The 27947-nt window shown below is 46.2% G+C and overlaps 1 protein-coding gene across 9 annotated transcripts in view; it reads left to right on the forward strand.

Moving 5' to 3' along the window:
• Window positions 1-27947, forward strand: part of FTCDNL1 (formiminotransferase cyclodeaminase N-terminal like) — a 222698-nt gene that overhangs the window by 100535 nt on the left and 94216 nt on the right. For all 9 annotated transcript variants that reach the window (XM_086955474.1, XM_086955472.1, XM_086955476.1 and 6 more), the window contains exon 5: window positions 16736-16930. In XM_086955474.1, the coding sequence (XP_086811600.1) occupies window positions 16736-16930 (195 nt within the window). The remainder of the gene's footprint in view (window positions 1-16735; window positions 16931-27947) is intronic.

Here is a 27947-nt window from a genome sequence, read left to right on the forward strand (position 1 = left end):
TTCAGGCAGATTCGTCAACCGGCGCCAAAGTTATTCCAAATAGAATTTTGAGATTTTGCATTGAAAAAAATCCTAACTATAACTACCTACTGGCGACCGCCAGTAGGTTATATATATATCTATATATATATATATCTATATATATATATATATATATATATATATATATATATATATATATATATATATATAGATATATATATATATATATATATAGATATATATATATATATATATATATATATATATATATATATATATTTATTTTACTTGGCCGAGCTGCCAAGTCGCGCTAAGCTCCAGCCTCAGAGCGACGGCGGTTCGTCTGAAGGTCCAGGATGATGCATATGTTTTGTGGGTGTTGGGGGCTTCAAGTGCTGCGGGCCACCGGAAGTCGTCCTAGGCGGAGGGGGTGGAACCCATGATGAGGACTTCGTTCTTCTCTGAGTTTAGCTTGAGGCAGCTGTTATTCATTCAGGTGGCGACAGCCTTCATCCCGTTGTGGAAGTTGTTCTTGGTGACTGTGGGTTTTTTGGTGAACAATAGGATTAGCTGGGTGTCATTGGCATAGGAGACTATGTTTAGTCTGTGCTTCCTGAGGATGGCCGCGAGCAGGGCTATGTAGATGTTGAAGAGAGTGGGGCTCAGGGAGGAGCCCTGAGGCACGCCTCAGCTGATCTCAGTGGGTTCCACGATTAACTGAGGTAGCCTGACTCTCTGTGTTCGACCGCTGAGGAATGAGTGGGTCCATAAAAGGACTTTGTCATGGATGCAGACGTCGTTGAGTGTTGTGCATAGGGTATGGTCAGAGACTGTATCAAAGGTGGCTGAGAGGTCAAGGAGGATGCGGGCTTGCGTTTCGCCTCCGTCGAGGAGTGTGCTCTGGTTGATTTGGAAGCTGGATTAGGAGAGATCCAGGATGTAGTTCGCATCCATGAATTTGGAAAGTTGGGTGTGAATGGCCTTTTCGATGACCTTGGCTGTGAAGGGGAGAAGAGAGATGGGTCTGAAGTTCATAAGGTCAGTCGGGTCACCAGAGGGGTTCTTCATGCAAGGGCTTGATCTCATTGTGCTTCCAGTCATCCAGGAAGGTGGCGCAGTCGATGGAGCAGTTGATGGTGCTTAAGAGTAAGTGGATGATGGTGGTGCTAGCCTTGTTGAAGATGTGTTGCGGGCAGGGGTCCGAGGGTGCACCAGAGTGCATGCTCTCCATGATCTTAAGGGCGTTGTCTGCAGCTAGGGAAGTCCAGCTGAGGAGGGTCTGCTGGAGTCCGGTTTTGGGTACGGTGGTTGTAGGTGGGGTGGGGTGGGGTATCGAAGCTGTTGTATTTCTCCTTGACCTTGTGGTGGAAGCAGGTGCCGAGTTTGTTGCAGAGGTCTTAGGAGGGTGAAATGTATGCTGTCTCTTTGCTGGTGAATTTTCTTGACCACGGAAAAAAAGTTCTTTGCTGTTGAGTTCTGAGGTTCCGTGACAATTGTAAGTGATGTTTTCGACTCGCACGAATATGGTCGAGTCTGGTATCTATGAACCGCAAATGGCGAGTTTAGTGGGTGTTTGCAGTTTCGCTGTGCTAACCTAAAACCGTTCGTCTGTTACGTGGGTTATTCTATCTGTACCCACGGGTTCCATCTTAGATATGGCATCCATTTTGTCTCTTGCCCTCAAGTAGCCAGCGAACGGACGTTGTCCGCTTCGCGACCCTGGGATTCCCAAGATATCTACGGAAGACACATGTCCTTTGAAAATGTCTTTATGACGAGGGGGATGATACTGTAAGGCAGGTGGCCCCGCTTGAGGCTCATATTGCCGTGCCGGTTTATTGTCTCAACCGTGCATCCCATTAGGCACGTCCCTTTGATGCCTGTAGCTCGTGTTTCCCCGACACCTCCTCTTTTACACCCTTTCCAATTTCCCACTGTCTCCATCTTCCTCCGCACCTGTCCTTGTTCTTTCTTCGATCTGTTTTATTGCTGATTGGAATGTACTAATGGTGGGAAGATGGGTTTTTGCAGTTGGGAACCACCAAATGTTTCCGCACTTATGTTCCAGGCCTTGAATGTATCAAAGTGACCAAAGCGACCCCTCTCGGGGATAACTATGGGAACCAAGCCATAAACCTTTGTGTGCCATGTAACCCTATGGAAGAAACTTGTATAAAAGGAGCGACCCATTTGTAGCAATTTGAAGCAGTCTCCCCAAGTTGCACGCGTTGTACTTGCCGTGACTTCTGTGTTCCCTGCAGTAAATAAAGCTTGAATCTTTGACGCCAAAGGAAGTGTCCCGTGTCTCTGTCATCTGTACGCCGGAGCAGGTTACACACGAAGGTTTCAGGTGTTGTCCCCTGGCACCGCTGGGTCTTAAATAACCCAGTCCTTCAGTTCGTTGGCTTTAATTCTTTCTTGCAGGGCTGCTTTCTTAGTTCGTGATAAGGTGGTTGTGTGCGGTTTTAAAGGCTGAGTGGTCTTCCGGGGTTTTGCTGCTCCTACATCTCTTCTCAAATCGTCTACAGATGCATCTGGACTTGTGGTTGGTGGGCAAGAACCCGCTGGGTTTCTTGGAGTGTTGCTTGCTTGGTGTTACCTTCAGGGGGGCCAGATTGTCGGCGCAGTCAGAGATCTATTAGTGGAGGTTGCATGCTGAGGTGTTAGCGTTTGTTGAGGGAGGAGGTGAGCTGTTCTTCAGTGATCTTGTTCCAACTTCTGCAAGGGTAGCGGTGGGCGTGGTGGTGTACGGTGAGTTTGGTGGAGGAGAAGTGGACGCAGCGGTGGTCGGTCGACAGGAGTTCTGTGGTGTGCCTGTTGGTGATATTGCCACTGGCGGACAAGATGGCTGCCTTTAACTTTTGTAAAGGCAGTCATTAGCCATTCACATAGTAACTTTTCATCGATACATACCAAGGTACTATATCAAGGAGATGGTGTCCATTTAAACACCCATTGCAATAATGCATTCTTGTGTAACATCAAAAATGGATTTCCAACAATACCAAAGTACAAGTTTTTCACCTAAAATCAAAGGCTCTTTTAAGAGTCAACTTACAGTGTATGTAAATCATGTTTAAACATGTCTCCATTTTTTAAAATGGTTTTTACAGTACTGCAGTTCTTCCTAGAAACACCAGCAGTAGTCTATTAAACTGTTTTTTTTAAACGCATATTAAATGACATATTCCTACCTTATGTGAGCTTTCTGAAGCCTACTTGCACAAAATGTATAACCTTTCCCTCTCTATTTTTTATACTAATTGTGAGAAGTTGGCCTGATATATGATGTTCACTAGTTCTGGTGACCACCTTTTATCAGTCCAAACAACCCTTATGATGATTGGTTGTAAGTCAACCTTATAGACCAGCTATCCTAGGGGTAGCATGGACAAAGCAGTCTTAGGCTAAACTCTGTAAAGGCATGTGAAGCAAGCTGTTTTACCATATACACTCTCCTTGAATACCAAATGAAAGGACACCACACAGATATATATTGAAAATATATATTTATTTACTACAATATCCCCTATACTCTTTATGAGCACAGAAGCAAATGCGTTAAAACCAAACAGTGTTTAAATATACAAAAGTTGCACGATATGGATAGCCCTGGTGGCCACTCAAACCATATAATAAAATAGTGGTATAAGAACCACGTATCTGAAAGGAAGAAGACCTAGGGCCTGGTGAATCACTGGGACTGCAAGGAGCTAACAAAAGTTAGTGACCAGGAGGCCCACGGAATGCGTGTGCAGTGCTGGAAGTTACACGCAGGCGCCTATTGATTTCAATGGGTGCGTAAAAGTCACAAAGTTAAAGAAACGGGAACCTTCCAGATGACCTAGAACCTAGCACCTTGGAACTTGGACACTAGAGGTGTATTTCTACACGGGGGCACCGGAGTGCCAGAGTTACCTCACCCACAGGAAGCGGGTGCATATGTCTCAAAGTGTATCGGGTTTTGTCGTGCTGTTCTATGGAGCCTGGAGATGAAGATGCTGCAGGCGGGTCGTCGAGGAGAGTTCCAGTGGATCCAAGGGTGGATCTGAAGAAGTGAAGACCTGAAAGCAGAGGGGACAATGTTCAAAGTCACTAGCCAGTGACTGGCGAGGAACCAGGAAGGAACCAGTTGTTGTCGGGTGCAAACAGGTGAAGAAGTGTAGCTTGTCTCTGCAGCCACGTGGACACGAAGAGGTCGAGGACGTCCAGGAGTCGATCACGAGCTGTCCGACGCAGGCTCTAGCTGATGGCGGTCTCGGCGACTTGATTGAAGCAAACAGGCCTTGGCTAATGCAAGCCACGCAGGAGTCGAAGAAAGCTTGTTACTCGGACCAGCAAGGTCAGAGGGGCTGCTCCTTTTTACAGGAGCGAGGGCCATTCTGAACCAACCAGACCAGTGGTGTTGATTGTCAATTTTGTCGCCAAGATGGCCACTAGCCAACGGACCAGTGACCGGGATGACGCGTCGAGTGACAAAATGCACAAGGGCCCCATGCAGATCGTGGAGATGCTGGAGGGCTGCTTTTTGGTGCAGATGCTGCTCGGTGGTGGGGCTTCTCAAACCCCAAAGCACAGCGTTGAGGATGCCTCGGGTGCTGCGCAGTCAGCTTCTTGTGGATCTACCAAGATGACGGTCCCACGTCTCTCGGTGCCTCCACGGGTCTCTTCTCTTCAGGGACTGTGGATCGGGCTCTGAGATGTCTGGGAATCCAGGTCTTGTTGGGCTCTGGGCTCGGGCTCCGGCGGCACGCGCCTACAAAGCTGACGTCGAGTTGCTGGATGGTGCCTGTATTCACAGGGTGGTCAATCCTTGGCCACAAGGGAGATGCTCTTCAGTCTTCTGTGCAGCAGAACGTCGAAGTCCATTATTCTTCTTATTTTCAAGTTGAGTTCAGAATGATCTGAAGTCTTAGGACACAGCTCCTACTCTTAAACCAAATCTAGGGGCCGGATCACGTGCTAGGTCCCTCCCCTGGGTGGCACCAGGAAGGGGGGTGGTTACACCCCCTGTCCTTTGTCCAGTTTCGCGCCAGGACTGGGGCAGGAAAGCCCCAGCTCCGGTTTGAACTGGCATATGCACAGGGACACCTTGTGTGCCCCAGGCATGTCTTATTCTATTCAGCCCTCCCTAACCCACTACACAAAATCCTGTCTGGGGTGGTGCAAGCACCTCCCCTGACAGGAAACCCTTTGCAGGCCTCCCAAGCTGGAAGGACTCCCAGCAGCAGGAGGTCAGACTTGTGTCTGAGGTGGCAGCATCCATTTTGTGATGCTGAGGCTCATGTTTAACTTTACCCGGGTTTCAGGTTAGCTACATGTCATTTCCCTCTAGAAGGATGGAATGCTACCCCCGTCGCCAGAATTGACGAGGGGGTAGTATTCCAAGTCGTGTGACACCTTACTCGACATGTTTTGGTAAAGCCAAACCAAAGATAGCATTTAACCGCGAAGTTCATAAGGCACTTAAGAGTATATGGTATGGCAATATCATGAAACAGTTAAAGGACGTTGTTCCGAAAGCTGCAGACCGGCTCAGCTCATGCCAGAGCACCATCTCACATGAAACCAAGCACTCTGCCTCCAGGATTGTCGAGGCCTGCCATAGGAGTGACTTGCAGGTTATCATGTGTCCATATATGTTAGATATAGATATACTACATCTAAGTAAGAGGTGGTTACACCAACTTACTCAAGCTGAGTGATCAGCCAGTTGTGTCAAATAGCTAGGCCAGGCCAGGGGTGGCACAATACATGCTGCAGCCCCTGGTAGGCCTTGGATACACCTATGCCCTGGGTACCTAAGGTGCACTGTTACAGGGGCCTATAAGGTGAACCAGTTCCAATTGGCAATGCACCTAGAGTGCATTGGCAATAATTTAGAGAGAGAACAGCAGGCTGTGGGTCTGATTAGCAGGCCCACAGCCACATTAAGTCAGAAACCAGTTAAGCAAAAAGCAAAAATTTGGGGTGCCCATAGGATAGCAGACCCTACTCTCCTACACTAATATACAGCACACAGCTTAACCTCTCTTGTTAATCCACCATGGCTGTCTTTCCACTATGGCCTATATGCCAGTAGCCAATCATATTTTGAGTTGTCATCGCTATGTACTGCGGTACTACTGTGACACCATATATCACTGAGATGTCTTGCCTTACAACTGAACAACAACTAGGAAAATGTATTTGCCATGTGAAAAAGGATCACCTACATGGTATACTGTACATTCCTGTGAAATTTCATTGAAATGCGACTGACTTTTTTTGTGCTATGTCCAATACAAAATATCTATGTGAAATGTATTGGGGTCAAAATCTGTTTTGGACCCCCTTTTTCTTTGCACCCCCTTCACCAATCTTCCCATCCTCTGCCACTGTTTAGAAGGGCATTGGTCTGCAAAGTTTTGCGGAGATTCGTCAAACGGGTAAAAAGTCATTAAGGGACAAATCAAAGGAATTCTATGTCAGGACTTGAGGCAAGGATTATGCCTTCTTTCTCCACTTTATTGCACAGCAGCGAAGACAATAACAAAGACTACACTTCCCATGAACCAAAGGGAAAGTGTAGTAGAACAAGAAAATACATAGCAACAGCCAATCACAAGTCTCCCGGATCCAGTGTCCAATCAGGGCCCAGGGAGCCCAACATAGTCCATCAACAGTGTTCTCTCCTCCTCTTTCTTTGCTGCTACGCAGCACGATAAGTACTCTTCAGTTTGCTTAACTGTCTAGTGCTGTTATATACTTGTCTTTTATGTTGGCATGTTCCTCAGTTATTCACTGTTTAATGCTGTTATGGCGTATTTATTCTCAGGATTTACACTGTTGTAGCGTTTTGTGCTTGTTTGTGCTGCTATCGGCATTGCTACCCGGTATGAATCTTTTATGTTGTGGTGTGCGGTAGCTTTCATTGTGTGCAGAGTTTCGCTGCTAGCGCCGTACATAATTTCATTGGTTTCTTTTGCGTGTAGCACGTCTCTTAATCTGTCTCCCGCGGCAGAGGCTGTGCTGCGCGAGTGAGCCGTGTTTACGGTTGCGTCCGTACCTACATGGCTCCTTTCTGGCTTGGGCCCAGTCCTCCCAACGCCAGAGGGCGCAGGAGCCTTCGCAGGCGGCGCGTCGTTGAAACTCTCTTCAGGTAGTTTCAAACATCGTGCCAGCATTGCGGTGGGCCCCTGGTCTGAGGTCTTACGCCACAACAGGTTGTAGAGCAGCGTGCGGTTGAGATTAAAAAACGGGGAGGAGGTCTGGTATCATTCAGCGCTTGCGCAAGGGACGCCACCCAGACCAGTTCACCCTGACACAAGGGTGTGTTGTTGAAATTTCTGTGCCAGCTTCTGTCCCTCGGACTAGGACTCTGTGATTGGCGGTGTACCTCTTAAAAAAGATTTCAGGTTGCCACCCAGCCTGTCAAGGACTCTGTGCACAGGTCCAGTGGGAGCTACCTCTGCATAATTTTCAAGTCCTCCCACTATGGATTATTATGACGACTATCAAGAGGAGGAGGACCCCCTTGCCGACATGCCCTGAGGGGACGCCTTTTACAAGGCGGTAGATACTTCCATATATAGGGCAGTGGATCAGGCCATTTCCCCGCTTGAGGATAGGCTCTTCCGCCAAATTCAGCAGGCTTTTACCCAACTGTCTTAGCAAATCGCCCCCCTACCCCCGGCCCCTTCCACCAGTACGCCTCAGGACCCTGGGAGTTCCCCACCACCTAAACGTTCCCGCGAGGCAGGGGTAGATAATGATGCTTTTGATCGCCTCAGACAGGCCTTCCTCGCCAGTTGTCCCGTGCCTCTTCCCGGGGTGCCCTCCACCCCCGCCCCAGTCCAGTTGCCTGATCAGGTTCCCCCTCTGGCAGATCCGGTCCCACAATCTCTCCCGGTTACCTCTCAGGATCCTCCGAGCACCTCAGACATGTTGGATCCGAATTATATAATTCACCCAAGGTCCTCTGAGTGGACACCAGGCGATAAGGTAGTGGCTTATGTGACCACCCATATTCGATGCCGCCTTGAAAAAGAGGCTCGCAATTGTCTGCGGGCGGAGTGCCCTCGCCCCTCCTTGGATGGTAAGGTAGCTCTTACGCCCAAAATAGATCCCTGTATGGGTACCTTTCTCCAAAATGAATCAGGGACCCCAAAAAGGGCATAGATAGATCCTAGAGGGCCTGCCAGGATAAACTCCTGGACGCCCTTGGACCAATTACAAAAATACTTGACATGGCGGAGGAGGCGAAGGAGTCAAGGTCCATGATTTCACCCAAAATGTGAGGCTGGGCTCAGCAAGTTATCATTTTTATGGGCAACACTAACTGTGCCCTCTCCACAGAACGCCGCCGGTCCCTTCTTATCAAGATTGACCTGAAGCTAGGGGACCGACGGATTCGGAGGCAGGTGCTGTCGCACAAGGTGGGCTATTTGGCGAGCCCTTTGTGAAGGAGCTCGGTAAATTTGTAAATACTTTCACCTCACTAGACCGGGCTCAGTCTACCATAAAAAAGGTGTTTCCCCGTGTTTTTCACAGGAGCGGCTGAGGGAGGGGCCGCTCGGCTAGTAGTCAGCAACGCCAGACCAACCAGAGAGGCTCCGGACAGTATCAGGACCAGTCCAGATTTGGACATTTTATCCCACGTGTGGAAAAAGGGGTAAAGAGAGAGGATACTGTGGAGGAGCTACAGCCTCTAGACCAGGTGAGCGTTCTCCCTTCTTCCTCTCAAGAAATAGGAGGGCGGTTGGCGGGGTGTTTTCAAGTTTGGTTAACCATTACACGCGATGCTTGGGTCCTGCAGACAGCGAGGGGTTTTCACGTAGAGTTCGAAGGGACCCCAGTGCAGAAGTTTCCCCTCGTGGCCCATTCAGTTTTCCATGCAGAACACCCACCTAGTAGACAAAGAGGTATCTTCTCTTCTCAAGAAGCGCGCTATCACCCTTACTTCCTGACATCCTGGTGGTTTCTTGAGCAACATTTTTCTTGTCGCCAAGACCGATGGCGGCAAGAGACCGGTTATAAACCTGAGCGAGTTCAATCAATGGCTGGTTTACCTCCATTTCAAGATGGATGGGATCCACCTCCTCCGGGATGTTCTCCGACCTCTCGATTGAATGGTCCATCTGGACCTCAAGGATGCCTATCTGGTAGTTCTGATCTTCCCACCCCACCGCAGGTTTCTGCAATTCCTTTGGGATCACTGCACTTACGAGTTCACTTGTCTCCCCTTTGGCCTTTCGCCGGCACCGTGGTGTTTCACCCAGGTACTCAAGCCGGTGGTAGAGTTCCTGCGGTCGAAGGGTGTCAGGATGATTGTATATCTAGACGACCTACTCTTGATGGCTGCTTGCCCTCAGCGTCTGTTGCAACGCATTCAGATGGCGGTGTCACTCCTCCAAGATCTCGAATTTGTTATCAACGAGAAAAAAATCTCTGTTGCAGCCTACTCCGAGCATTACCTTCTTGGGATTCGTGATAGACTCCACCTCATCCACGCTCAGCCTTCCGGGAAGGAAGGTGACCAAGATCCGTCACGAGTTGCGACGAGTACTCGCCAAGCCACAGATTTCCCTCCGGCAGAAAGTCTTTTGTTCGCCTCTATCCAAGCCATTTTTCTGGCCCCCCGGCCCCCCTTAATTACAGAGCCCTGCAACGCCTCAAAGTTTTTTTCCTATGAAAAGGGTATCCATATTCTCACAAAGTCCCCTTGTCTGTTGAGGCAAGGACCGAGATTCAATGGAGTTTGAACCACATGGAGGCTTGGAACGGAAGAGCGATTTTCGGTTCCGCTCCAGACATGGTCATAGAATCGGATGCCAGCAGGCTCGGTTGGGGTGCCAGATGCGGGGATCGCTCTACAGGAGGGTGGTGGTCTCCCGAAGAACAGAAGTTACACATAAATTGTTTAGAACTTCTGGCGGGGTCCTTCGCAGTACGTTGCTGGACGAAAGATTCAGTGCAGTCGTGTGTGATCCAGAAAATGGACAATGTCTCGGCGGTCCGTTATGTGAATCAGCTGGGGGGGACCAGGTCGAAAGCCCAATCCGACCTGGTGGCGAGTTTTGGCAGTATTACCTTGATCAGCAGGTCTCCGCACGGCGGAGTACCTTCCGGGCTAGGACAATCAGGAAGCCGATTTCCATTCACGCCATTTCTGGGATTCCAGTCTCTGGCACCTGGACCAGTCGGTTTTCGCGAGACTGAACATCCTTTGGGGCCAGTTCTCGTGGACCTTTTTGCGTCCAGACTGGATCACCAGATCCCACGTTTTTTCAGCTGGCGTCCAGATCCCTTGGAGGCGGTGACGGATGCGTTTGGAACTCGGAGCTGGGTTACTCATTTCCACCATTTGTGATGATCACGAGGGAGTCTGCCCAGGTTCGTCGACACTTGGCAGATCTGACCATGATCACTCCCCCCTGAAGGTCTCAAGTATGGTTTCCAGTTCTTCTGGAACTTTCTTTGGATTTTCCGAACCTACTCCCCCAGTTTCCGACTCTTCTCGGACGGGTCTCCGCACCCTCTAGTATCCACGAATTCTCTGAGGCTCATGGCGTGGCGGATTTCCAGGGTAGATGGGAAGCCCCTGGCCTTTCGCGAGAGGCTAAGAGCTTTATCTCCAAGGCATGGGCGGACAGTACTCTCAAAAGATACAGATCCTCATTGGGCAGTTGGACCCGTTGGTGTTTGCGACGGGGTTTTGATCCCTTGGTCGCGGATGTGGTCAGCATTGTGAACTTTCTAGCCCAGTTGGCCTCGGTGGGCTTGGCCTATCGTTCTATCAACACCTTTAGGTCAACTGTTTCTTCTGGGCACGTCCCAGTGGATGGAACTCCAGTGGGTGAGCACCCCTTGGTTTGTCGGCTGTTGCGGGGCATCCGCCTGTCCCTACCTCCGGAACCTCGCTATTCAGCTAACTGGGACATCAATCAGGTTCTTAACCTGTTTTTGTCATGTCAATCGAATAGAGACCTTTCTAGGAAGGAATTGACAGCATAACTTGCCATGCTTTTATGTCTGATTTCTTGTAGGCAAGTGTCTCATGTCCGAGCTTTGGACATTTCTAGCAGAATTTTTACTCCAGATGGAGTGACGTTCACCCTTCTCAGACGCACGAAGTGCCATTCCAGATCTATCTCCTATCAACAATTTCCAGATTCTTCAAAGCTTTGTGTGGTCAGTTGCCTCAAAGCATATGAGGAGATGACTTAGGAGTATCGCCCTCCAGGAGAGAGGCAGCTCCTTATTTCGTTGTGAAAGCCGTTTAAGGCAGTCTCTTCACCCACAATAGCTAGGTGGGTTCGCTGGGTGATGCAGGAAGCAGGCATCAGCCTTAGCCAGTTTGGGGCTCACTCTGCAAGGGGTGCTATGGCTTCAAAGGCTTTCAGCCTAGTGGCGTGTTTAGAGGATATACTCAAAGCAGTAAATTGGTTATCAGACTCCACATTCAATCGGTTTTATTTTAAACCAATCCTGAATGTGGCTCTTTTGGTCGTGGGCAAGCTTTGAACAAGCATAATCCTCTCCTCCAGTCCTGACATAGAATGAAAAATGTCCTAGCTAACATAACGGAAAGTTTCAATTCTATTAAGGACTCGCCGGCGAGGATTATCCCGCTGTGGACTCCTGGAGGAGACCCCTCCCCATATGGCAGTAAGTAATGTGAGTTTATCTTGCTTTTTTGAGGTATGCATTAGGATTTGAATCATCCTGCAATGTGTATAAGTTCTTGTCGGTAAAGTTTTCTCTCAACAATTCCTCTTGTAAATATGTTCCTCTTACCCTCAGGCTCGGATTCACACAAGTAAGATTCCTGAAGAGCAGAGGGAGGCGGTCTACGTGCTCAGAAAGAGGAGGAGAAAACTTTGTTGATGGACTATGTTGGGCTCCCTGGGCCCTGATTGGACACTGGATCTGGGATTTGTGATTGGCTGTTGCTATGTATTTTCTTGTTCTACTACACTTTCCCTATGGTTCATGGGTAGTGTAGTCTTTGTTATTGTCTTCTCTGCTATGCAATAAAGTGGAGAAAGAAGGCATAATCCTCGCCTCCGAGTCCTTAATAGAATTGAAACTTTCCGTTAGGACCGACGGACGGACGCACGCACATTCACTCACTCACTTTTTCCACTGGAAAAACCCAAAGGTTACAGGGACGTTCTAATTAGGCTCAGATTTCACACGGATGAAAACATAGACATTTAGCAGTTATACTTACCTGAGCTAAATATATAAGATATACTAGACCCCTCCCCAATGCAATACTTACCTCACATATTACATCACTCATGATATGTTCATTGACATAATCCACAGAACCACTCACACACAACCACTCACACACCCAGTCACGTTTTTCGGCCCCTCCTATCCCTATTTTTCGGTCCCCGCTTGACGGACACCATAAACTGAATTGCCTCTTGTTGCTCAACACAGTCATAGTTAATCTGTCAACTACTGGAAGCTAAAAAGCAAAGTAGCTTCTGAGTTCAGTCTACTTGACTAGCAGGGTGCACTCATTCACTAGCTGGTGTTTTTATAAGGCTGATAAAACTCGTATTTTCCATATTGCTTATCAGAAAGGTGCTTGGTTGGCAGGTTTTTATTAATTTAATTTCAACATTTTATATAGATTATATGATTTTTACTTTTTAATGCAAAATAACACATAGTCTACTTCTATGCGTGGCCAGTAGATGGCACTGCAGTTCCACCTAAGCGAAAGTGAGATTATTTTGTTATTAGAATCTGCTACTTTAAAGATGTTTTCTACTAAATCCATGCTGGCAACGTTTTATATAAATCATCCTTTCTCGCTTTGGGCATATATGTTCGTATGAAAAATACACTTTAAGCCATGCTGTGGGTGGTACGTACATTGTTAATATGTTATACAGGTTGCAAAGTCATTTTCGGCCTCATTTTGGATTTTGCACTGTTTCCCATTTAACGCAGGGTTGGCTCTGTGTAGGCTAGGGTATCCAATCTTTTCTGTAACGAGAGCCACTTATGTTAAATGAAATTGTCCCGAGCTACTAATTTTATTAGTGCTTTAATAGTATGCACACCAGACATTACATTTGTGACCACACCTGTGCAAGGTTACCAGCAGTTATCTCGTCACAGCATCATCCAGGCTTGCAAACAAAAATGTAAAAAGACTTCGTCAATTTGGAATTCCACATATCCGTAATAAGTCTCCTCAATGCCACATGGTTTATCACTCAAATATCAGCTTTAAAGGTATTTTGAGATATTCGGTCATTTTTCACAAAACAATATATTATGAGTTCCGAAAATACACACTTTTTGGTCTGAAATTCACACTTTTCCACTTTGGTACAAATACCATTATCAGTATATTAATTCAGGCAAACAAAAGCTTCTATTTTGATAGACTTGGCTGCACACCCTAAGAGGATTCAAAGGTAGCTGGAGAGCTTCCAGTAGCTCACGAGCTACTCGTTGACATACTGTTGTTATTCCGTTGTAATGCAGCACTGTACATCACTCAAAATGCCTGTTCTCACTGGCTGGTGGTAGTGACAACATGGGACAAGATGAAGAGAAAAATGCGGTAATCGTATAATCGTATCCTTTGGTGGAGTCTCATAGCCTACTGTTGTATAAGACTAAATGAATACACACAGGGCCAGATGTATGACCCTTTCATTTTGTGAGACGCAAATTACGCTGTTTTGCGACTCACAAAATGGAATGTACAACAGTGTCTCAGTCACTGTTTACGATTCCCAGTAGGGTCGCAAATGACCTGCCTCATTAATAATCAAGTCGCAAATTGTGACCCTATTGGGAATGGCCAGCACTCACAGGGATGGTGGCCTGCTGAGATTCAGCAGACCATGTGACTACCTTTTAAATAAAGAGTTTTTTTTTTACATGCATCCCATTTTCCTTAAAGGAAAATGAGATGCATTTAAAAAAGGAAAATGAAACGTTTCTGTTTCATTTTTAAGAGTAGGCAGTGGCCCGTGGGACCACTGCCTGCTCATAAAAAATATTTTCGCTGCCAGTCACAAAGGGGAAAGGGTCCCCTGGGGACCCCTTCCAGTTTGTGAGTGGCTTACCACCTTTTAGAAACAGAGGGTGAACTGCTAGTGTTTTGCCACCGTCACGCCCCTTCCTAATAGCGAGTTGCAAACTCTATTATGCGGGTCGGTAAGCTATTACTGACTCGGAAAATAGGGTTGTACATTGCACAGACCTATTTTGCGGTCTCGAATGGGCCGATTTCCCGTTTGTGACTGCAAAAAAAGGTCGTAAATCTGGCCCACAGTTTCTTCAGGGGGCTAACAAGCGGCAGGCAATGTCATTAGGGCGAAATCAAGGATTATCAACAAACTTTGGCAAACCCAGTAGGACAGGCCTCAGCTGTCAGCATTAAGGCTGGTTAGGATTTTTTTGTCATGGTTGTGTGATACATTATTTTAGGGAGCTGCCAGACACTCCTTATCAGTTTAAAATAAATATTGGCTAAAGCAAAATAGTTTTTTTCGTTTCAAAATGCCCACATTGCCGTAGTATCATCTGACACTGAAGGGAACTACTTTTTGTGCGCTGACCTCCTTGGTAATGTGCTGAATGCCATTGCTCACAGTGAATTTTAGCCAGTGGCTTAAACCAGCTGACTTCTCTCATTGTTAACTTGCTCTCTCTCTGAAAAGTCTACTGCACAATAGGGACTTTTTTTTAAACATAAGGCAGATATCAGTCTCTAACCTGTTCTTCACACAATCCACCAGGTTATTTACATCTCCAGCATGGCATCAGCTAATACTTACTCTAAGGCTAATCTCCTATCTCAAATGGGTTTGAACTCATGTAAGATTGTTTATCCCTAACCCTAACCTTTCTAAAAAAGCTGCTAAAAGTTTCAAACAAATCTGCTCAAACGGTCCCCTAAAACTTACGTATTGGATGCCTATTTCTGCATGTTGAAGGGTGCTGTGATAAATGACCTACTCCTCTTCAGTAACAGAAGAGCCCAGTGGGGGGAAGTCTTAACTTCAACCTCGATCCAAACCAATGAGGAAAACTCCTCATGGTTTCCAAGTAACCATAATGCCCTCACCTGACTTCAATGCAGTTCTTACCATATCCTTCAATAACAATGGAATCAACCTTATGCAAGCATCTGACAGAAGGATTAATTAGTTTGACAGAATCTTTGAGTATTATAAATACCTCGGATACCCTACCGAATCAAATTCCACCCTCAGCTTCGATACCACGTCCTCTAACTCTACCACCGCAGCCGTTTCTCCCCCACCTCATCTGAACCAGATCTCACAGCCCACTGGAGCCTACGAAAAAATCAATGATTAAGAACCTGGAGCTTGTATATCCAATATAATCCGCCCGAGCTCGAATTTGGGGGATTTGCCCCACCCCCTTTTCTCATGAGTCTGAAACACAAAGCGCCCCCTCCTGAAGATTGCACATACATTAATTGGGAAACCTCAGCTCTACCAGCTATCTGACCCCTACCTCCTCTTCACCCCAACGGAGGTCATACCCTTTCTCTGGGGGCCACTGCTCCTTAACTCAAGAGACTTGTAGGGAAAGTAAATAGGTGAACTCTTCCTACCTTTCACCCACTCTCAGCCTCCAGTACACCATCTGGAACAACAACATCACCTATCGTAACCTCCTGCCTTATATAAAGACTTCTCTCCATTCCATCTCTTCTTGGTCACTATTTCTCATTTCATAACTTCAAATAGGTTAGTTTTAATTGAGAGTAATATACATAGTACATAGAAGAGGTTTGATAATTCTATTGTAATTCTCTAGTACATTTGGGGTTTGTAGTTGTTGAGTGGGGGTCACCAGATGTAAGATGAAGTAGTTGTATATAATATGATTGGTGGTACATGGAAAATAAGTACTGTGAATTTATAATTATAAATGACTCCAATATAGTCCCAGAATTCTGAAACCATCATATGTTAAATCTAATTGTTCATCTCTGATTCCATTAAGTTAATGGCGGCGTAGCGAGTAGTGACAGCTTCTACTGCTCCTGGATGGATTTGGATGAACAATAACATTAGAAAGGTGATGGTTTCAGTATTTGGGAATTATATTGAGTCATTAACGATAGTGAGATCTCCATTACTATGGATTTCTGTCATGAGTGAATATTCTGGGGTCCAGTATTAAATTCCTTATATATAGAAGTGAATTCATGATTTAGGTGGTTTGGTAGTCAGGTGACTACGTCCTGAAGAGACCCTAACAATAAGACAGGGTCGAAATGTTGACAAACCCTCCCTTTTGGTTAACATGTACAATCAACATGAACTAGTTCACACTACCTTGTTAAGAACTGTTGCAGATAATGTAGACCACCATTGGGAATTGTATATGTTGTCTTGTGTTATGTATTTTGCAAATAAAATCACTATCTGAGCACTGCATCATCTACACTATTATCACTCATTTCATACTTTTGTTGCATATGAATTAACTTTTTGGATTGAAACAAAACTTGTCCTGTGTCTGTTTTGTAAATTAACTTTGGTTCACAATAAATAAAAAATATATGAAAATACGCAATAAATGAAAATGTGGGTCTCTCTAAGGTATACAGAAGGTTTCCACCTTGGAATGAGTCTCACGGGACAATCGTTCTAGTAATACAAGAGAAAAAGGGGGCATTTTGGTCTTGGTCACACATTGTGCAGTTTTCTTGAGGATCAGTTTATAGAGTTGGATCTCTTTTTTTACTTCCCAGGAATTTCGGAGGATTTGGCTTTCCTGGTTCCAGGCTGCAGCTTCTTTCTTTTTGGGAAGGCAGACAAGCCAGAAGAGCGCAGCCTGGCTGAAAAACGGAAGCACCTGGGCTGGTTCAGGAAGAGGAAAGACTTTGACATGGAAGGAATAAGAGCCGATGTGGGAGCGGTTCCGTCTAGACCTTATGGACTCACAGGTTGGCTACATAATAACGCTATTGACTACCTTTATTGCACACACCACACACTTTGATGCTATGTTTTGCATATTAGTAGTTGTTTTTGCTACCCAATTCAGTGGATCCTATTTTATCGCTCCGAGAAAGATATAGTGCTAAGTTGGGCCTGGCAGCTAGGGCCATATTATGGTCACGGGGTGCAACTGGCATGTACACCCATTTATTGTGGCATGGGGTACTCTAATATTACAGAAGGGGCTACAGATCCTTGTGCGGTTCCTTCTTGTATACAGATACTGCTGGCGCATGTACTGCTCTGGCACCATCTTAAGAGGGCATTAAGTGTGCGTGTGGGCATGGCTCTACTCAAGTGAGAGAAGCATTTTGCCCTTGTGCCGTATTATGGTACACGCTCTAAGGGCATCCCTCTGGAGCTGAAAAAGGAGTTGCCATGATACCACCCTTCAGATTGGTGCTATCTCTAACTGCACTGCCCTTCAGGGGTATTTCTGGTTCCACCTTTAAAGTACATTTTGACGTCACCTTCACTATGAAAGACAGAGTGGCTGCTTCAAATACCCGCTCAGATTTTTACCAAGGCCCCGCTCCTAGGGCAGGTGCAAGTTCACATCTACCTTGGAGGCAGTGCATTATAAGTAATGGGGTGAACTGTCTTTGTTTCCGCCCTGCACACCAATTTGAAGGTGCAGTGCACACAGGACAGTGCTTTCTATCTGAAATACAACCCTTGATTTTCCAGCCTGCCATTTGGTAGGCACTGAAAAATAATTGCAGTCAGCGAATAACCCACTGTGCTTACCTTATTATAGAAATAACTTCAATTGAGTATTCCAGTGGTGGAAGACAACATACACAAAAGGATGAGTTGCTGGTCTGGATAAGGGGCCATTCGATCTTTGTGCATTACAACAACATATACTCTCATACTTGTTGATTAAGACTTGTGCTGCAGATAAGAATGCCTATCATGAAAAATAATCAGCTGGATCAGCATCTTTCTACTTGATTTGACAACATTAATTCAAGAGATTGAAACTTGGAGGAAGATACCCGGGAGAGCAGCATCTTAAACTCTAACTCTGCAACACCCTCTTCCCATCCTTATTTATTTTATTTATTTTGAAAGTTTTATATAGCGCGAACAAGATCTTTGCAGATATCAGAGCGCTTTACAAAGCATGGATACCAACAGGAGAGTAGATAACAGTCCATTGGGCATAGCGTGGTTGTAGGTAATAAGTGGGGTGGGGTAGGTACATGGGGGAGCATAGTAAAACAGGTACATCAATAATGCTAATAGTACAAATAAGTGGGAGCAAAGACAGTCAGGTAAGACATTAGTACAAGTAATAAAACAATCACAGGGATCGAGCGGATAGTACAGGTCGGTGCAGAGTCTTTAACAAATCCACAGTAATAGTTCAAGTGTATTTAGCCATGAGGATAGCCTTTACTTCTTTCGTAAAAAGTGTAGTGGAGGAGATGAGCCTGGTTTCAGGAGGGAGTGAGTTTCAAATCCTGGGTGCCATTCCTGAGAAGGAGCGTTTATAAGTTTTTTCCTTCCTGAATCTTCGAGGTTTTAGCAAAAGATTATTTGTGCCTCTATTGTTTCTAGAGCAGCCAGAAATTGTCAGCTTCTGGGTGAGGTATCCGGGTGAGCTCAAGTGTACAGCCTTGTGTGTCATGCAGGCAATTTTCAGATGTATTCTGGCTTCAAAAGGCAGCCAGTCAGGGATTTCAGGTCAGGGGAAATATGCGAGTGTTTTTTTGACCCAATGATGAGTCTCGCTGCAGCGTTTAAAGAGGCTCTTAGGGGTGCAGTAGTAGGTAGGGGGAGACCGCAGAAGGCGGTGCTGCCGTATTCTATTCGCGGGATGACTAGTGCTTGTACTGCAGTTTGGAAGTCTTTGGCTGGGAGGAAGGGTTTAAGTTTCCTCAGGGTATTGATTTGGTAGTTCGCTCCCTTAGTTGCCTTGCTGATATGTTGCTGCATGTTGAGATTGGTGTCGAGTGTTATGCCTAAAGATTTTGCTGAGTCCACGATGGTGGGTTGGACATTGAGTGCAGCTAGGTGTTTAAGCCAAGTTTGAGTGGTAGAGATCTTCGCGGGAGGTGAGATCAGAAGGAACTCTGTTTTCAAAGCATTAAGTTTGAGATGATTAACGGCAAGCCAGGATTGGGTGCTTCTGATCGTTGAGTTCAGGAGCAAAATGTTTTTGGGGTATTGTAATTTGAGATATAGTTGGGTGTCATCGGCGTACATGTGAAAGTGTACATTGGATGCTTGTAGCAAGGTGGTGAGAGGTTCCATAACTAGGTTGAGATCCTTGAGATCCGCAAATCTCTATTGCATCCTCAACGCATCTTGAGGTCTAAACCTAATTACTTATGATTCAGGAAACGCATTAAGACTGAAATATTCAGACTAGCTTTTTAATAGACTGCCTGGCTGATCAAGGGGTGAACTTGAAAAAGATCAGACATGGGCTAAATCTATCCGATAAGACTCCAACTTGTATTGTTTCATTTTCCTTTAAGTATTCATGTAATGCTATTTTTTTTAGTGCTCTGAATTAACCAATATATGCATGCAGTGCTTTACAAAACTCACAATACGTAAATAAGGTGCCACAGACTGTTCCAGATTATTGTGGGAGTAAGAAATTGGGTAGAAGGGGTTGGGAGCACACTGCTTCGCCTCCCAGCACAGATCACCCCTTAGCACTATGGTAAGTGCAGTTCATGGTAAATGCTTACTTGAATATTTACTGGAGTATTTCACCAAAGTTGGTGCAGGTTAGTCCTCTAAATCTCTCGGCAAGGGTTTCTGAATATCAGCTGTCCTCAGTAGAGATAAAAACTAATTTAATCTGGGGTTGCTGAGCAGGCTGCCACAATCTTTTCAGGTCTCAGTACCTCTCACAGGTGCATCTCTAAAAGCTCGTCAGATCAAGGGCTCAAGGGAGCCTTTTCAAACAGAAGGGGGTGGGGGCACACTGTTTCACCTCCCAGCACTGTTTACCCCTTAGCATTATGGTAAATGCAGTTCATGGTAGATGCCCCCTTCAGTAAGAAATTAGGTGCCAGTTTGCTAATACAAAATATACAATTTAAAAAGAGTTCTATTTCAATAATGCTTGCCACTTACCCATTTATTACACAAACAGCATTATGAGAAACATTCCTATAAAAGCAAATGAATGCAAAATAGTCCTCTAAGTTACCACATCAAGCTTTTGCTGTGCAGGTTACATGCAGATGTTTGCAGCTGCACATAACTCATTGAGATAATTTGCCATAATTGGAACTTGAGATCTACCTGGTGGCCTAGGATCGCTGCAAAACAGATGCCTTAAAACCACTGAGAAATCTTACAAGGACATGTACATTTAACATTCAGGTTACACAGAGTGCTTTACAGCAGGCACAACAGGCACATTAACTTTCCAAACTGGTTTAGATAACACACAGATTGCTTCAGTAAGTGTATTGACAACCTGAGATGCATTACCCACCTGAGCTATCTTACCAGATTTACAGGTGCTTTATTCCCCGAAACTATCTTAAATACACATCCTAATGCTTCCTTCCAATTTGTGGGTTCCAGCCAAGCGTAAATTGTTTGTGTTTTTAGGTCTGGCTTTTATCCATTAAAAAGCTGATGTAAAGAAACTGTCTTGTTGACTTCTCGCTGTCAGGCACAAGGTAGGAACTCAACAGTGAGCAGGCTGGCAGACGGCGCGAGGAGCTGCCTTCTATGCAAATGCTGCAGCCAACATTAGCCCACTCACAGCCGGCCTTTAGCCGAAGACCTAGGTAATGAGCTGGACTAGGCTGTGATTCCGCCCATTCTCCTACTCCTTTCTTCCCTTCTCAGATAGCTTCCTGTTACAGGCAGCTCCTGGCTGAGATGCACCCTGTTGCTGAGTCTTGGGTGTTAATGAGGCTGGGCAATGAGGAGGATGCTGTGGCTCCATTAAGAACAGCCTTCCGTGCACTTGCTGCCACCACCGCTTGCACGTGCACAGCTGAACTGTGGCAGAAGGATGCAGGGGTGGCCTGAGCCAAGCTGCAAGTCCTTCCTCCTTCTTTGCACAGATACCTTGGTAGCAAGCTTCTCATTAAAGGCTTCTGCCTGCTTACTGATGGGTGCAGTTGGAACCTGTCCGCGTGCTGTTGCAGCGCAACCCAGAAACTGTCTGTCCTCCACCTGCGTGGATCACGACAGCTCGCACTTGTGTAGCGAGGCTGCTGTTCTTCTGACGGCAGAAATCCCGGAACTGCGTCCTTTGTGGGACAAGAGTCCAGCCTGGTTGCAGAATTGACTGCAGTGCAGCATCCACCTCCTTCGATCCTCAAAAGCCCACAAACCCCACCACTCCAGGCACATAACATATAGTCAAATGAAAAGCCATGTGTCGTTTGAGATTTGTATAGGTAAATTGCAGCACTATGTATTGCTAAACGCTGTGAAGTAATTGAAAGAGACACTCAACATGTTATGTAGCCATCAAATAAATACATTACTTGGAGGGTTGTTGCTATCTGATTGTGAGTAAGATAATTGTACAGAGAAATGTATGTATAAAATAAAGAAACAAAGTAGTATGCGGTGGTGAAAGTCAGAGGTCTGCCCAGCCTCTAACACCATCTAGAAGGAATTGGCTTACATCACTTTCCCCTTGGAACATGAGCATATGTAGTGCCCCATGCCAGCAAAGAGTGGGTGGGGCTCAGACAATTGTTGGAATGAAGAGAGACTGGTGCATGTGCGGCGTTGTGTGCTACACTGGCCATTAGCAGAAATGCACGCTTGGTCACTTCCTCTGTAGCTGGGTGTGGCAGGTGGGAGAATGAGGAAGAATAGGATATCCATGTTGCGCTTGATTGAGAATCTGTGGGGAACCAGGTTCCTCATAAAATCATTTGGTTGTAGCAGGGCCGGCGCTAGGCATCTGCAGTATGGGCAGCTGCCCAGGGCCCCGCGACCTTCTAACTTAGAAGGGGGCCCCCCACGAGTCCATCCTCCTTTTAAAAATGAGCCATTGTTCGAATTTCCAGATGGACAGTCCCCTCCCTTGGCGTTTGCAGCCACCATACATCGTGCAAGTCCCAAGGCGGGGCCCCCCTCACCTGTGCCCTGCTGCCCTGCACTGAAATGGTAATGTGACAATTGCATCCCTTTCAGCTGCCGCAGACTGGGCAGGGCTGGGTTTCTGGCCGTCCTTTGCTGGCACCTCCTTCTCTTTTCCTAATCGCCGCATCTGCATGATAACGGCGAATGCTTAGCTTGAGGTGTGAAGTGATCTCTGCTCTGCATGAATATAAAGCAGAGAGCATCCTGGAGGGCTCACAACAAAAACAAGTGACCTCATGTCACGATGGGCGCCGCTCACTTCCAAGGAAGGGGAAGGGAGAAGGGCAGAGCACGGAGAAAAAGGTTATTATTTAACTTTTTTTAACAATTCCGTTTTAATGTTTTTTTTCTCCAAACAGGCATGTACATTCAAAAGTAACATAAAAACAGTTAAGCATAAGTACTAACTCCAGTAGAAGCGCTTGTTGATTATTACTTTCATGTAATTTACATGAAACGAAATAAGAATGAATAATTGGGTTTGTAAAAGAATAGAGATGATTAGAGATGATAACATTCAGATGGGGAGGGACAGAGGGGTGACCCCACATCCATCCTTACCACCTGGAGTGAATGAACCCTCCCAGATACACCCACGTTATGTAACCCCTCAAGCCACCCACACACCATGCCTTGTTTTATACATCTGAAAAGGTTGCATTACTCCCTGGCATCATATTTGTTTGCATCTGAAATCCTTAATTCCCATGTTCCTGGGTGCATCTGTAGGTCTGGTGGTCTCTTTTACTTTTGATAGAAGTATCGAAGGAGAGGCACATCTAAAAGAAGTAAGATAAATAAAAGAAGGGAAGAGGTGGAGGAGATGATAGAATACAGCAGAGAGGGGAGAGCTGAACATAAGGGGAAAAACAGCTATAACGAACAAGACGCTTAAGGAAAGGGAGATGGGAAAGGAGTAATGGCAGAATCAGTGGGAGAAGGGAAGAGTCTTGGTTAGGTACAAGGAATAGCACGCACAAATGAAAGGTAAGATGCATTGGGAGAGTGGCAGTATGGCAGGGGAGAGAATGATGTAAAGTAACACAAGCAGTGGTGTAACACAAAACAATGGGGTCCTGCTCTGCAGAATGTGAAAATGGGACCCGGCGACTCCCATATCTCACAGATATTCATTTGGCCCTGGGCTGAATGGGAGCCCACTGATGGGTTGGGGGCCCCCTGAAGTGTTGTGGGCCCATCTGTGCTGCAGGGGCCTGTACTCTGTCCTAGCACAAGAGGTGAAGCAAGGTAAGCAGCAGGTGAATAGCAGCACATGTAGGGGGGAAGTGGAAGCTACAGGGGCAGAAACAGAGAATGGAGGGTAGAGGTGAGAGAGAGAGAAAACATGCAGAGTAAAGCAAGGAGGGGAGAGGTGGACATAAAGGGGACAGAACCAGTTAACACAGTTGAGGATGGAGAGAAATATGAAAGGTGAAAAGGCAGTGCTTGGATAGGAGAGGTAGATATAAGAGAAGCAGACCATCAGGAGAACTTAAGTTTCATTGAGAGGGAATGGTGAGTAATGGATGTAAGAGGGTAGGGCAACAAAGAGCAAGTAAGAGGCTGTGGGAGAGAGGCACGGGAGAGGTATATTACAGAGAGGTAGAACCAGTGAGAGAAGGTTAGAGGCTGTGAATAGATGAAGGGTTCTGCAGGTAGATAAGACATGGGCGTAATAGAGGCAGAGTTAGTGAGAAAAGTAAGAGCCCATACCACAGATAAAGTGAAGTGTAGAGTATGGAAGGGAGATGCGAATGTAAGCGAGGAAGAAACAGTAAGACAATGTAAAAGGCAGGGGGTTGAAAGCGGAGAGGTGGGTGTTAAGGGGACAGACCAGCAAAAAAGCATTAGGAGGGTGGAGGAAGAAATGTGAGGTGAAGGGCAGTACATGGATGGGGCAGGTAGATATAAGAAAGACGGAACAATCAAGACACCTTACACAGAGACGAGAGAGGGAATGGTGAGAGGTGGGTGTAGAATGCTAGAATCAATGAGAAAAGTAAGAGGCATTGAGAGAGATGAGGCATACAGCATGGAGGAAAAAGGTGGCTATAAGAGGGACATAACGAGAAAGAGAAGCGAGAACGCTGGGGATTGCGGAGAGATTGATTTAAGAGGGGCAAAATCCGCAGAATATGGTTCTAAGAAGTGACGAGAATAAGAGTAGAGCATGAATGGAAGAAGGTGGTGTAAGAGGCGCAAAATCAGTTGCGAAAAGATTAGTGTTTAGAAGGATGAAAATGGAGAGAAGATGTAAATGGGGCAGAACCAGTGAAAAAAGTTATGAGGCTAGGGAGAGATGAGCAGTGAAGGTAGCATGTAAAGCTTTGTGTTGATGACCATACCTGTTAAAACCAAATGCCTTAACCATGAACTTCACTGGTTCAACTGGAGTACAGGGGAGTCACCTGAAGACCCACTGAATATCTATGAGGCAATCTGTTTTACAATTTTATTCCTGAACTAATCTGGAAACATCAGTTTTGGAAAGATATAGGCCTAGCTTTTCAACCCAGTTTGATGTGCTGTATTACCACATATTAGAGCTTTACAATATTTTTGTTTATTGTATTAGGGCTAATATATGTATTTGTAGCCATTTAAGTGATTTCCACATTAGAGAAGTAGCTTCTTGCAAAGCTGCTTTAACAGTGCCAAAAAATGAATGGTCAGTTGACACTTCCTATGACGTCACTTCCTGTGACATTCCATCTTATGTAAATTAGAGGGGCCTCGCATGTTCCTACTCTGCCCGGGGCCCCACAAATCCTAGGACCGGCCCTGGGTTGTAGAATAGGTTTGAGGAGAATGTGGGAAAAAATTGTGGAAGAGAAGGTGGAGTAGGAACTGCGCTGCGTGCAATAATGTGTAAAAAAAATAACGAGTGGTGCGATGACAGAGGAATAGTGGAGAAGTGGGGAATGAAAGAGCGTGATAGCAAAAAGGATCTTTATGTGTGCATCACAGAATCTGTGGCACCCCAGCTAATGGCAGCATCAAAAATAATCTCACTGCTCCTTTTGTGAGTCCTGTTCTGCTGTGGGTCATATAGCCTAAAGCATGGTGTAATCACTGAATGCTTCAAACTGACATTTAAAGACCAGCTGAATCATTGTGCTTGACAGACCATGCTATTTTTAAATGAGGTCGATAATTCAAGGAGATATATTTGGTCCAAGGAACGGAAAGACCATTCTTATGTTTGAGTGAAAGAAGATATTTGGAAAAAGAAGCGGAGACAGAGGGCGATATCAGCCATACAACGCTAACCTGCAGCACTGACTGGATGAGAAATCTTAGCCATCAAACAAAAATTGGAATGGCAAGGTCTGCATGGTGGGGCAGAGGCTTACCATGCACAAATTAAGCAGCCTGGCAAAAACATGCGAAGTTATGCCATACATGTTGCTAAGTATGTGGAGGCTAGCCATGCAAGTTGCTCAGCATCTAGAAAATGGCATATATTTCCGTGCATGCAGACAGTGACATTACCTGATGCCTGACTTGGGGAGGTTTGCCAAACCTGTTTCACTTGCTGTGTGCATGCAAAGGCGATCCATTCCTGTTAATGGGCATGTGAAGGCTGGATATACCTGTGGCTGAGCACGTGGCTCCTACATGATCTCGTTCTGGTTTTATTTAGGAATCCCCAATTATTCCTTCACATTTTTACTGATGTTATTGACCCATTATTCTTTCCAAGAATTCCTGTGTGGAGACTTTGAATCCTCCCCTACCCATTACATTGGTGTTTAGAGTTTTTTCATGTTTTTACCAATGGCACTTACCCAATGTGCTTCATAATGCACCATTTGCCCAAAGCCTTTTTGAAAGAGAAACTCTGTCTCCTTTGTGTGTGTTTAAAATAATTTCAATCATACCATTTGGTTCTGCTGTTCTGAATTTCTTATTTGGTTGGAGAGAATACCAAAACATCCTATAAATTGGTTCCCCGCAGGCCTTTTGGCTATCAAGTTCAGAGCTTACCTTAAGGTGGTGTTGGATATAGCCCTTTTTGCAGGTTTATCCCCAAACTATTTGCTTCTTCCTCCTATTTTTTCCTGACTTGTTTGTGTTGGTTTTAGAACTCTTGCCACTTCACCACTGCTAATCAGTGCTAAAGTGCATAGGCTCTCTGTGTGTTATGGATTGGTGTTTCCATGATTGGATATTTGATTTACTTGTTAGTTCTTAGTAAAGTGCACTGAGTGTGCCATGGCCTGTAAATCAAATGCTACTAGTAGGCCTGCAGCACTGATTGTGCCACCCATGTGAGTAGCCCTAAAAAGGTACCTCAGACCTGCCATTGCAGAGTCTGCGTCCATTTTGTCACAGTCATGTCGACTTGGCCCGTGCACACACTGGCCAGTCCCTAACCTTCCCTTTTCTTACATGTCAGGCATCCCTAAGGTAGGCCCAAAGTACCCCTGTGACCAGGGTTCAGTGTATGTGAAAGGTAGGACATGCTCTGGTGTGTGGCATGTCCTTATAGTGAAAAAACGTAATGGGCTGTAATTCAGTATTGCAAGGCTAACTGTTCCCCATAGGACAGGATGGGAAGTTTGTTTATAACATCTTATAAAACATAACTGGCCCTGGGAACTGGGTGAGAAGATAAAATCGGGTATGCCTGAACGCAGAATATAACAGTGCATATTTTAGTAAAGGTGATTTTTACATTCTGTGTTTGAAAATACCCCTTTTAGGAAGTCGGTATTTTCCTGCTCAGTCATCCCATGTGCCTCTACTGGAATGTGGATTGCCTGTCTGGGTTTTGGACGACAGCTGGCTAGGAAGCAAGGGTGGCTCCCGATAGTCTAGGTAGGTCAGGAAAGGGCTGAATAGACCTGGGTTGCGATGGGGGGAAGAGGGAGGAGATTTCCTAGCACCTCAAAGGGCTTGGTCTGCCTCTGACAATGCCGTCTCCACCCCCTGCTAGGAAATCACACCAGAGAAGGCAGAACTGGTTCTGGCTGGGCACAGACACCCTCTGCCTAGAGGATCAAATGATTTTTGGATACAAATACTGGGGCCCAGACCCCTGAACTTTAGAACTTTTTTGGATCAAGAAGACTGCCAAGAAGAAGAGCTGGAGAAGCTGTGAGGAGGGACTACCACTTTGCTGTGTGCTTTGCTGTGTTGACCTACAGTGGCTGCTTCTGTCTTGGGCAGTGAAAGGACTGGACTGAACTTTCTGCAATCTACTTTTGTGAGTTTCTCCAAGGGCTTGAGGTAGGGTTTGCCCCCTGTTCTTTAAGTCTCAGGAACAGCAAAGACTTCAAGCTCTTCTGCCCTCAGCACTAGGGACTGTGTGTTTTATGCTGCGACAGAAGAAAAGTAACTCAATGACATCTATGACGCCACTGCCGACTCTGTATCCTGACGGCACTGCAGAGGGCACGGCCGCAACGCAACCCTGGTCTCACCGCCGCCGCCACCAAGCCGCTGCTCTCACCACGACATGTGGGCACCGCACTCCGCACCGCCTTGCTTCACGCCGAATCCTGGGCACCGCAGAGAGCACCATCGCAACGCCGCACCACTACCCTGGTCTCACCGACAATGCCTACTGATGCCACCATTGAGCCGCTGCTCGCACCGCGACCTATGGGCCCTGCACTCCACACCGCCTCGCTTCACGACGACGCCTTGGCCTCCCCGACGCCGCCGCTCCACGCCAAAATAGATGCCGCTGCTTGCACCTTGGTTCGAGGGCATCACCCGTAAAGTTACACAATGCACCACCCTCATCCCGCACCGCAGCCTTGGCCTACCGACGCCGGCACCATCGACTCCCGTTCATCAACCGACAACAGCGCTTCAGCAACAATGACGCCGCTGTTTGCACCGTGACCTCCTAGCACCTTGACGAACACC

The sequence above is a fragment of the Lissotriton vulgaris genome, chromosome 2_1 (assembly GCF_964263255.1).
Source record: "Lissotriton vulgaris chromosome 2_1, aLisVul1.2, whole genome shotgun sequence".
Taxonomy (NCBI): domain Eukaryota; kingdom Metazoa; phylum Chordata; class Amphibia; order Caudata; family Salamandridae; genus Lissotriton; species Lissotriton vulgaris.